Here is a 10,695-nt window from a genome sequence, read left to right on the forward strand (position 1 = left end):
CGAATGTTGCTGGAAACACAAAAGTGAATATGGCAAAATTTAATAATTGGTATTAATTCTGCCATATTGGGGGGTAATTGTTGCCACATAAAAATTCGGCCCAAATTGAACGGCCCAAGGAATGAAGCCCAATGGGAAGATCCCAAAATCAGATAGCCCAAAGAATGAAGCACAATAAGACAATTCAGGATGAAGGCCCAAATAGGGAAGCCCAGGAACGCGGTAACACCATCGCCCAAGCTTGCAAATCGCCCAGGATCTGAGCGAATGGAGTGCCATGCAGTCGCCCAGAACTGCTACTCTATTCTCGCCCAAACTTTCGAGTCGCCCATGGTCTTAGCAAACATGAAGTGTTGTGGTTATCAAGAAGCGCAGTTATCAAAGCAGTTATTAAGCAACCCTATCACGTTCCACGATTTAAGGAATTCAATCGAAAACGGTTGAACGACGAAGAGTAATGGCAGCAGTTAAAAAAGACAGTTCCATGACAAGTTGACCATTACGAGGAAAGTAGGCAATTATAGAACGATCAAGCAGTTTTTAGGCAGTTGATCACAAAAAGATCATCCAAGGAGTATAAAAGGAAGAAAAGACATAGAGCAAAAGACCCTGAATCAAAAAACTCTCGAACAGAGAACATGTAATTTTAAATTTCTTAGTTTAGATTTAAACACTTCTTTCAGTAACTCGTGTGCTTGCGCCCCTTGGAGGCATTCTGTTTTTACTTTCCGATTGTAAAGACATCGCCAATAAAGAACACCCCTTTTTGAGATTTTGTCTCAAAAGGTTTGTCTTTTACACAATCGTATGATCCCTTTTAATTGTTAGCGACGAACACGCGCGAAACAGGTGTACAAAACTAGTGATAAAGCATCAAGAATATCTTCATTCCTACTGACTGGTGGCTTGCTGAACATCACACTGAAGGTGTATAGTGGACTAGTTCCCTAAATTCTGTTTCCTTGAGCAACCTGGATACTTAATCAACTTTTATATGTACGGGGTGGATACACAGTGCCAATCAACACGTGGAAGCAGTTTGTTGCCATCGACGAAAAAGTTAAGAAAAAATTAGGTTTTTGTTTGTCGTGGAACAATAATTTAATTTTATTAATTTTGTTTTTGTCCGCTGTTGATTTTATTCTTCTAATTGGGTTTTGATGGGTTGTTTGCAACTGGGTTCTTTAATTCTAGAGATGATGAAAGCTTTGGATTGGAATTTCCTTTTTCTTTCTTTGTTTGATGGACCAATGAGTTTTTTACGGATAGTGCTCAAGTTGGAGATTAACGAGGAAGAATTGGGTTGGACAGGAGAGGTGGCATGGAGACAGACATTAAGGGGGATAAGTAAAGTTTTTAAGAGAGAGAGAGGGGGGGGGGGGGGGGGGGGGGGGGGAAAATCCTCTTGGCCACATGGAAACATACGGAAGGTAGCATGTGGCATATTTAAGAGAGCATGTGAGAATCGTGAGTTAGAGAATATTGTGAAAGTAATGGCCAAACCTATAAGAAAATGCTGTGCCATAGAACCATCTAGAATTATGGTCGGGGGGGGGGGGGGGGGGGGGGGGGGGGCGAGGGGATGAAAAGATTATCGGTGGTGGGAATGTGGTGTGCATGGTAATAGGAGAAAATTATAGGGTTAGTTATGTCCCGCCATTTATAGTTATTTTGATAAATGAGAAAATTATTTAAAGATACGTAAAAAAAGAAAAAAAATGTAGTGACAATAAAAAACTATTGCATTCTACTGTATTTTGGAGCCAAGTTTGGTCACCTTGTACATGGAATCTTCTATAGGTTACATAGTTCTGGTTTCGTTCGATTTATTGCAAGGCATTTCCTACCAACAACCGAAAGTGCTCATAATTATATTATCCAAGTTGAGAATATTTTGTAACATCGAAAATTACAAGCCATCTTCATGATGAATGGAAGAAGGGTAACTACACCTTATTGCACAAGTCATTTATGGTCTTTTGCTAATGTGATTGGTATGTTGATAGCGCATAAATTTTGAAATTTGTGCTTAACTACTTCATTGTATGGACATAAAGATGAGTTTGATTACAAACATCGAACTTGTATGGAAAGAAAATAAATTTTAGGTAATTCCATTTGCATGAAAATTGTTACTTAAAAGTGTTCGACTAACTTAATTTTTAACCTAAAAAATGTTGTACCTTTTCATCTTGGATAGTGAAAACTTGTTAGAATAGAGAGTAATATTGAGTTTTTGAAAAGTGTGAATTACCTAGAAAATAAAAATTTATTCCCCATAAAGAAAATAAGTTCTAGGCAATTGATGAAAATTGTTGATTAAAAATGTTTGATTGATTTAATTTTTAACCTAAAAAATATTGTACTTTTTCAACTCAGGAAGTGATAACTTGTTAGACCTAGAAAATAAAAATGTACCCTCATAAAAAAAATTATTTTTTCCATGGAAAAATGTCGATCAAACACTGCAAAATAGAAAATTTTGAAAAAAAAGAAAAGAACATTTACATGAAAAATATATTCAAACAAAGAACGCCCTAAGATTTTTTTTCATAAAATTGGCAACAAACTACGGTTTGTCGTATGGACATATTTCATAAGAAAATGATTAGAAGCGAAGGGGAGGTTTAAATAACCCTATCTTTTTGGACAAGAACGTACTCTACCAATGGGTCACTGCCAATGGTAGTAGAGGTTTAGTTCAAACTTGACCAGACCTAATATTTAAAGGGACAATGTAAGGATGACAAAAAAATCTGTTCAACCCAATATTCAAGGCCCCACCTCATTTGGGACGGGGATTACCCGTCTAACCAGGTAAATGGAACAGGTACGAGCACGAGGATCATTGTTCCAAAACGGGTATGAGGTTGGTATGAGAAATATAGTCACCACGCCGTTTAAAGTTCATTTCAGATATAAATTTTTATCAAATAAAAGTAATAAGTTTATCTTCATTTTTAAAGAAAACATAAATTACTTTTAGCAAATTTATAAAAAAAAAAATAACATTCACCAATTAAGAACATAAAAAATAAATGGGATAGGGAACCTGCCCTGTCCCTCCTTGAACTCATTCAATCGCACTTTAATCAGGTACGCGGTAAGATAATAAAAGTACTCGACGAGACGGGAATGAAAATGGCGGATCCGTCCCATGCACACCCCGTTACCACCCCTTGGACCAAGATCGAATAGGCCGACCTCTATTCAACAAAATAAAATTTTCCATCTCTACAATCAAGCGTTTTGATGTTGAAAAATCTCGTGTTTTCAAAGTCGGTAGAGAGAGACGAAACTGCACGTTTCTTCACATGGACGGTTATAGTATTTAACGTGGACACGATCTATTGACTGGTACCATTCCAAGCGGCGGACATATAGAGAAATTAAAAACTAACCAACGCCGTTATGACCAATAATTTATTTATAGGATTACCAAACCTTATTACAATTCCGTTTTGCAGTTCCAAGACGAACCATTTTCCTACACACATTAAGAGGCACCAACCATCTTCCTCTGGAATTGTACCATTTTCATCTCCCATTTCTTCGTCTATTCGTTGCTCCTTTTCTCTCCCCGGTATGTATGATCATCTTTCTCTGTTTATAATTTTACGTACATGTATATGTTTAGTGTAACAATCCCGCTCATAAAGGGAAGGTACCAATGGGCTGGCCTTTGATGTGGGATACTTACTGTTAGGTGCAGACTTGTACGTCTCTGATTGGGGGTAATTTATGTGTGTATATGAGTTTGTGATTGTTTTGCTGAATCCTGGTGTGCCGGATTTTGATTGGTCTGCCGTGGGCTTGATTTTATTTGGCGGTAATGTATCATGTCGTCATTTTATTTTTTATTTTTTTAATCTGGGTTTGCTTTTTCTGTTTATCTTTTATTTTGAGACTAGCCAGTTATTTTTATTGAATTATGATACTCCGTTAAAACCGCATTTCTGGTTTGATACGCAGAAGTTCAAATAGTGAAAATCCTACAGACGATTGAAATTTTTAATTTTGAAATTTCAGGATTGTTATTATACTACTTATGAATGTGGAGAATTTATTTATTTATTTATTTTTTATATTCTACTTGTAAGGAATGAGTATATCAAGTGAGAATTATATTTATGCAGAGAGGGTATAAACCCAGAATATGCTCTGTTGATTCCGCATTTAGTACACTAGAAAACCATGTTGCCAAAAGATCTTTTTTGCCTGCAGTTAATAGAGAATTAATTTTCTTTAGCTCTAACTCTAAAATTATTTGGAATTACATTTTAACTAAATTTATTGCGAGTTGGGTTGTTCAGTATCATTTTTAACTATGACCGTGAGCATGGACAAGGATTACTTATATATATAACTACACCTCGACCATATAACGTCCTAATTTGAAATGCTTTTGAATTTAGAATGGGGAAAGTGGCAGATTTGTAGCAAGTCGTAGACTTGTTTCTTTGATTTGCTGGAAATGAATTGCATTTGTCTTGGATAAAACTTATGTTGCTCAATATTATCCATCTCTTTTACATGCGTTTTCCTCACATAATTTTATTTGCATCTCTAGTTTTTTATTTAATCCCTTCGCAAATAATTGCTCAACAGCCATTTCTTAGTAATAAGCAAACTGATGGTGTAGACTAGTGGAAGATGCTTGCTTCTTACATTGCTTTAATGTATTTGACTAAAACACCATATATTTCCTCTTTTCATTCCTAAATATATATTTCCTCTTTTATCTTTATGATACATTCGAACCTACTATTGAATGATCATGTAATCAAGTGTGTATATGCATATGTGATTTATTTTTGCTGAATCTTGGTGGGCGGTGGTACTGTGTGTTTTATTGGTCTCTGAATTTTATTTTTATTTATTTATTTATTTTATTTTTTTGGATATAGGGAGATGATTTCCTTTTTGTTCTTTTTGTTTTGCTCTTCGTTTTATTGCTGTCATGTTTTCATCTCCATGATATATCACCACTGGGTTTTTGGCTTTATAATTCATTCCAAGAATAACTTGTTATATTGTTGGTGAATGAGATAAGATCAGGAAGAAACAGAGATATAGCTTGAGTGGATACGAGATCTACTAATAGTGGAACAAATGTCTTAATTGAATTTTCTTTAATTATCTTACTACTTTTGTGGTTGGAGAAAGTTTTATTTCTGTTAGTTTTATGCATCAAGTCGTCAGGAATAATTAAATATTCATTGAGAATTGAATTGAGAGGGTATAAAGCCAAAATATGCTCTACTGGAGGATGCAGAATTTAGTGCAAGAAACAACCTTAGTGCCATTTCCTCTTGTGCTAAGTTAAAAAATATTTTGATTGATTTGTTGCAGATGTATTTCATTAGCCCATTTCTTCGATAAATTCTAGCATGCCCAATATTATCATTCTTCTCTTTTGACATATGATATCCTTGAATAATTTTCTTATCATAAACGGTTACTTGCTGTACTCTTGGCACGTGATTATAGAAGAGCAATGTTTTATTACTCATGCCATGCCTCATTTCTTTTTGAAAGAGCTTTTAAGTGATTATAAGTAATGGGTCCCAAATAATGTGGTGAAAAAATAGGCAAAAGTTGTGGTTTAAGAAATGTGGGATAAAAAATAGTTTGATCTGCTTATAAGCAATTATAAGCTTTCCTAAACATGTTCTGAATGTAAATTTCCTCGTTAACTCTTGTGTTTATAACATATTAGTAACTATATTACATATTGAAACTATTCGTCTTTCTTATTTTCCCGAAACTTTTTCTTTTTGCTAATTTCTATTAATATAATGATAGCTAATTTCTATTTGTTACCATTTTTGTACAAAATGATTAAATCTCAATAATCCTTTTGTGAAAACGAACTTATTTATTTTTAAAAATATACCAAATTGATTTAACATTTTGATACTTGCTAGAAAAGGAACTTAGAGAGATATTTTGCATCATAATAAAGTTTGTTCTACCAAGAATATATTCTTATCTTTGTTCTGTGAACTGCTAAATAGTCAAGGAGTTCCTTTCCCTCCCATTACATAATTTCTGGTTCAGTTTCTGTAGCATATTTCACGACTTTAATAAGGTTCTGTCTTCCAGAGATTATTTTTATTTTGGTGGGCTCAATTTCTGTAGCATATTTCATCTGTAGCATATTTCATGACTCTAATAAGGACTTCTTTACAGATCTATGTTATTTCTATGATTCAATTGCAGATATGGATACTGTGTCAAGTCAAGGCTTATACCCATTACACCACTGTAAAACTATTCACTTGGTTTGTCCTTACCTTCCCAGCACTTGTTTTTGTTTTTGAAATTGTGATATATTGTTTATTTAGAAGCATTGTGCATTTTATATCGATGTTCTTTAACATATCTTATATTTATGCATACGTATAGGTAAGACATGCTCAGGGAATCCACAATGTAGCTGGAGAATTAGACCACAGTGCATACTTGTCTCCCGAACTTTTTGATGCACACCTTACTCCTCTTGGATGGCAACAGGTGATAGTTACTATATGTTTTCTGTATTTTGGGGGTACTGCAAATGTGAATATTGCTTCTTTTAATGGATGGTAGCCATACTCGTTCATACATATTGAACGAGAGATTGTTGTGGTTAAATATTTCAAATATAAGTTTTTGGGATGAGTTAAATTTTGCTGCTGAGAAGCATTTTATGCTTAAACTTGACCTGGTAAAAGGAATAACTCTTTTGTATTGTGACAGGTGGACAATCTCCGAAAGCATGTTCATTCATCTGGTCTTTCAAAGAGGATTGAATTAGTTGTTGTTTCCCCTTTGCTAAGGTATGCATTGTGTGTTGCTAATCCTTCTTGAGGTTCTTACTATTTTCAATTCAAACCTTTTTCATAGTTCTTGTAAAAATGATTAGCATGATACATATACAGGGAAAAATATGGTTGTGTATCTTAATAGATTTATTTATTTATATTTTAATCACTCCGATGAAAGATGGAAATGAGAAAATAGAAACTTGAATGGTAAATCTTGAAACATAAAATACAAAATTTGGTGCCATTGTTGAAAAGTAGTAATTTTAGAAGCATCATCAAGAGAGATAAAGAATGAGATAGTGAGGAATGGAATACAGATAATATTTGGGAGATTTGAACTTATTATGTTTGCATCAAGTGAGAGTGGGAATCTTAGGTAATTAATTTTTGACTGTTCGATTGGTTAAAATAATAGAATTCATGTTTTTGCTAATATTGGCAATTGAAGTGTTTCGAGTTCTTTGCAGGACAATGCAGACAGCTGTTGCAGTATTTGGGGGGCAAGGTTATATGGATGGAATTGATGTAGCTCCATTAATGGTGGAAAATGTGGGGAAGAGTAGCCGTCCTGCAATTTCAAGTTTAAACTCCCCTCCTTTTGTAGCAGTGGAACTTTGTCGCGAACATTTGGTATGCGTCATCTAATAAAGCATAAATTTTCTTTATAATTTAATGATGCTATTGACATGATTTTTTAAAATTTTTTCTATCTTGTAGTCTCCACATCCTCAATCAATCTTCTACTCAGTTCCCAAATTGTTCTTCCTATGATTAAAAACTAAATTTCTTAAAAGGTTAAACCCTAACCTTAAGGATCCCCCACCACCCCTGCCCTGGAGCATCGTGAGGGAGGTAAATCGCAGGTTATGCCTCTAAGGATCCAGGGTGGAAGGCTGCTTGTACACTTGCACTTACCCAAGAACCAAATCCATATTTCAGGATTCGAACCCTTGACGCAACAGTTTCAAGCAAAGTTGGATTTCTCCACCCTCCCCTTTTACCACTTGGAGATGTGCCCTGGAGGCTTAAAAACTAAATTTCTTGTTTTTACTGTAGATGGTTCATAGAGGCTATACTAATGTTGCTTCAAGACTTGTGTATTTGGGATGCTTTACGATCCAATGATGTGATAAGGAACTTGCCTTAGAATTGCTGGCACAGTCCTACTATGTTTTAGATTTTTGGATGGGAATTGGAATTATATTCAAAATAGAAAATTATTGGATGCAATATTAGAGAAATTGTCCATTTAGCAGCAGAAAGATTACAGGACATCAATAGAAATTAAATTATGCGTAAGATAAACCTTCTCTAGAAAGAAGCCGAAAGACGACTCTTTTTCTTGTGACAATGACAAAAAGTCACTTTGACATTGCTAGAATTTGTATTGACAAACATATCAAGAAAAGTGTATACTAAAATTTTGTTTTCAAGAAACTTGTATACTAAAATTTTGTTTTGCTATAACAGCTGGCTTTATGGCCAGTTGTCACTTCTACTCCTATGTAGAGATTATGCATAAGATAATCCTGATTGGTTTTCCTGTTATATCATATAAGGGCATGCCAGGATAGAACTTGCTCAGACACATACCATGCATGATATATTCTTTGTTTCTCGTATATTTCAAAAATCAGAAAATTTCCATAACCAGCTATTTTCGTGGACGTACCCTAGCAGATATAAGTATTAGAACTAAGATATATACTTTTATTGATGGAGCTGCATATGCTGCTACTTTAGAACCCGTAGAGCATATCTGATAGATTGTCTACACCATTCTTTGTCTGCTATTCACATTGATTCCAGTTAATAAATTTATTGACTTTGCGATAAACAAAATAAAAAATAAAATGCAGGGGGTTCATTGGTGCGATAAGAGAAGAAGTATAACAGATTACAAGCAACTTTTCCCTGCAATCGATTTTTCACTGGCAAGTAGATGTTTTCCACCATCAATTTGATTTTTCAAATAGCTTATTGTTTATATATTGTTATGTCTTAAGCCTGACTCACCGTAGATCATAGTGTAAATCCATTCTTTCGACTTAATGCTTTTGTACAGATAGAAAGTGATGATGACATTCTGTGGAAGCCTGATGTCAGAGAAGCGAATGAAGAAGTTGCTGCCAGGGGTCTGAAGTTTTTGAACTGGTAACCTCTTGTCTATTGTTGGTATGATGATGTCTTAAAGGAAAAAAACTAACCCTCAGAAAATCGAATGTGTAGAAAATTGATTCCTTGTTTTGTAATGTGGTTTGTTTAGTACTAGGCAATATTAACGAAGAAAAAGAAGTTAAAATCTTGTGTGGTAAACTACGTCTAGTCTTGTTTACTACTGCAAACATGCCATGAGCGGGATATAAAGATAAAAGTTTGTATCTTAATTTCTGCAATTAGTGCAGGCTGTGGACACGGAAGGAGAAAGAAATAGCAGTCGTTACTCATAGTGGATTTCTAATTCATACACTCGGTGCATTTGGAAATGATTGTCATCCAACAATGAAGAGTGAAATATGCAGACCGTAAGTTGTGCTATTTTCTTTTGGAGCAGTATCTTTCTGTAAAATATCACTAGCAGTATAAGATGTTATTTTGAATAAGAATTGAGCTATTGACCAATCAATAGTCAATAAAATGGATTATGTTGAATTTTGGACAGTAAGATGTTTATGGGGTAGTAATCAAGTGTATGAAATGACAAATGGCAATTTTTTATTTGCAGGTTTAAGAATTGTGAACTTCGATCAGTGGTTACTGTTGACAAAAGGTACGGGATTTTAGAAATATAAGTACTCGTGCTTACATTGTTTCTTTTCTCTTCTCAGTTTTTCGACTTTCATTTTGCAGTATGATTGGTTCAACAGATACGTTTGATCATCATGGAAATATTCCTTGCGGGCCTGATGTTCCTAGTGATAATGGTAATGAGGAAATTCCTGATGCTTTCTCTAAATGATTTCTTCAAAAAGGATGGGATTGATCTTTGATAAGATAATTCCATTGCGACTCATTTAGCCATTATGCATCAAATAAAAGTAAGGATTGATGTCTGGTAGAACTTCACTTCCATTTTCATAGCAAATGTGTATGAACTTATGAAGCGCTTAGTGATTAGTTGTTTATGCATGTTTGGCACGTTACAGTCATACAATCAATTACTGTAATTGTGAAATATTATTTCATCCCAATTTGGTGCAATCATTAGGGGAATAAACAACAATAATTAACATCTTTTTAAGTCGAGAGTGACCCAATTTGGAATTTCCTCCTTTTTTTTTTCTTTTTTTTTAGGGAAGAAGCTATTCAAATTATTTTACAACACCGACAAAAATGTGCAAAACAGAAAACCGCTTTCTAATTATACTCACGGATAATTGACAACCAAGTTAAAAGTTACGAACATTCTTATGGATCCTCCTTATTTCTATTTTATAATTAGTTTATGATTCTCTTCTGTAATTGTCCCGCATTATTTATTCCCTTCCACTTCAAAATAATTCTACATTGGGTTGTCGTAAGGATTCAAAGGCTCATCGGAAGAAAACCTACCTACTAACTGAATTTGTAATAGCCAGAAAAGCTTTCCCTTCCACTTTAGACGCATTTAGTGCCCTCTCTATTGGTGGAGCTGTAATTTCTTTATCCTTTCACTTGAGCTTGTAATAATTCTCTCTACCCTTATGTACGAAATCTACATCAATTTTACAAATTTGAGTCACTAGAATAGACGTATCATTTTTAATCAACCAATCTGATAAATAGTTGGATATGGTTCGACTGGCAGCTTTGAATGATCCAAAAGCTTCATGATGGACAGCTTTGCTTGATGAGAAGAGCTAATAAGATTTTCACAACTGCATAGCTACAACTGTCTATGATCAGA

The 10,695-nt window shown here is 34.4% G+C and overlaps 1 protein-coding gene across 3 annotated transcripts; it reads left to right on the forward strand.

Moving 5' to 3' along the window:
- Positions 1-3,377: 3,377 nt before the first annotated feature.
- Positions 3,378-10,053, forward strand: LOC111371710 (phosphoglycerate mutase-like protein 1). 3 transcript variants are annotated; one of them, XM_022993843.1, is made up of 10 exons: positions 3,381-3,583; positions 6,193-6,284; positions 6,409-6,516; positions 6,742-6,821; positions 7,277-7,439; positions 8,669-8,743; positions 8,875-8,963; positions 9,215-9,334; positions 9,535-9,579; positions 9,660-10,053. In XM_022993843.1, the coding sequence occupies exons 1-10, from the start codon at positions 3,412-3,414 to the stop codon at positions 9,766-9,768; spliced, it is 1,053 nt and encodes a 350-aa protein (XP_022849611.1). In that variant the 5' UTR covers positions 3,381-3,411; the 3' UTR covers positions 9,769-10,053. The 3 variants fall into 3 exon arrangements, with proteins under 3 accessions (XP_022849613.1, XP_022849611.1, XP_022849612.1); XM_022993844.1 differs by having other exon boundaries at positions 3,383-3,583; positions 6,223-6,284; XM_022993845.1 differs by lacking the exon at positions 8,669-8,743 and having other exon boundaries at positions 3,378-3,583.
- The last annotated feature ends 642 nt before the right edge of the window (positions 10,054-10,695 follow it).

Source organism: Olea europaea, chromosome 22 (genome assembly GCF_002742605.1).
Source record: "Olea europaea var. sylvestris chromosome 22, O_europaea_v1, whole genome shotgun sequence".
Lineage (NCBI taxonomy): Eukaryota > Viridiplantae > Streptophyta > Magnoliopsida > Lamiales > Oleaceae > Olea > Olea europaea.

Excerpts from the sequence above, each read along its gene's own strand:
- LOC111371710 (XM_022993843.1), top strand. The coding sequence starts at position 3,412 with ATGACCAATAATTTATTTATAGGATTACCAAACCTTATTACAATTCCG. Across the intron at positions 7,440-8,668 it reads AACTTTGTCGCGAACATTTG|GGGGTTCATTGGTGCGATAA; the intron begins GTATGCGTCATC and ends AATAAAATGCAG. Across the intron at positions 8,744-8,874 it reads CTGCAATCGATTTTTCACTG|ATAGAAAGTGATGATGACAT; the intron begins GCAAGTAGATGT and ends GCTTTTGTACAG.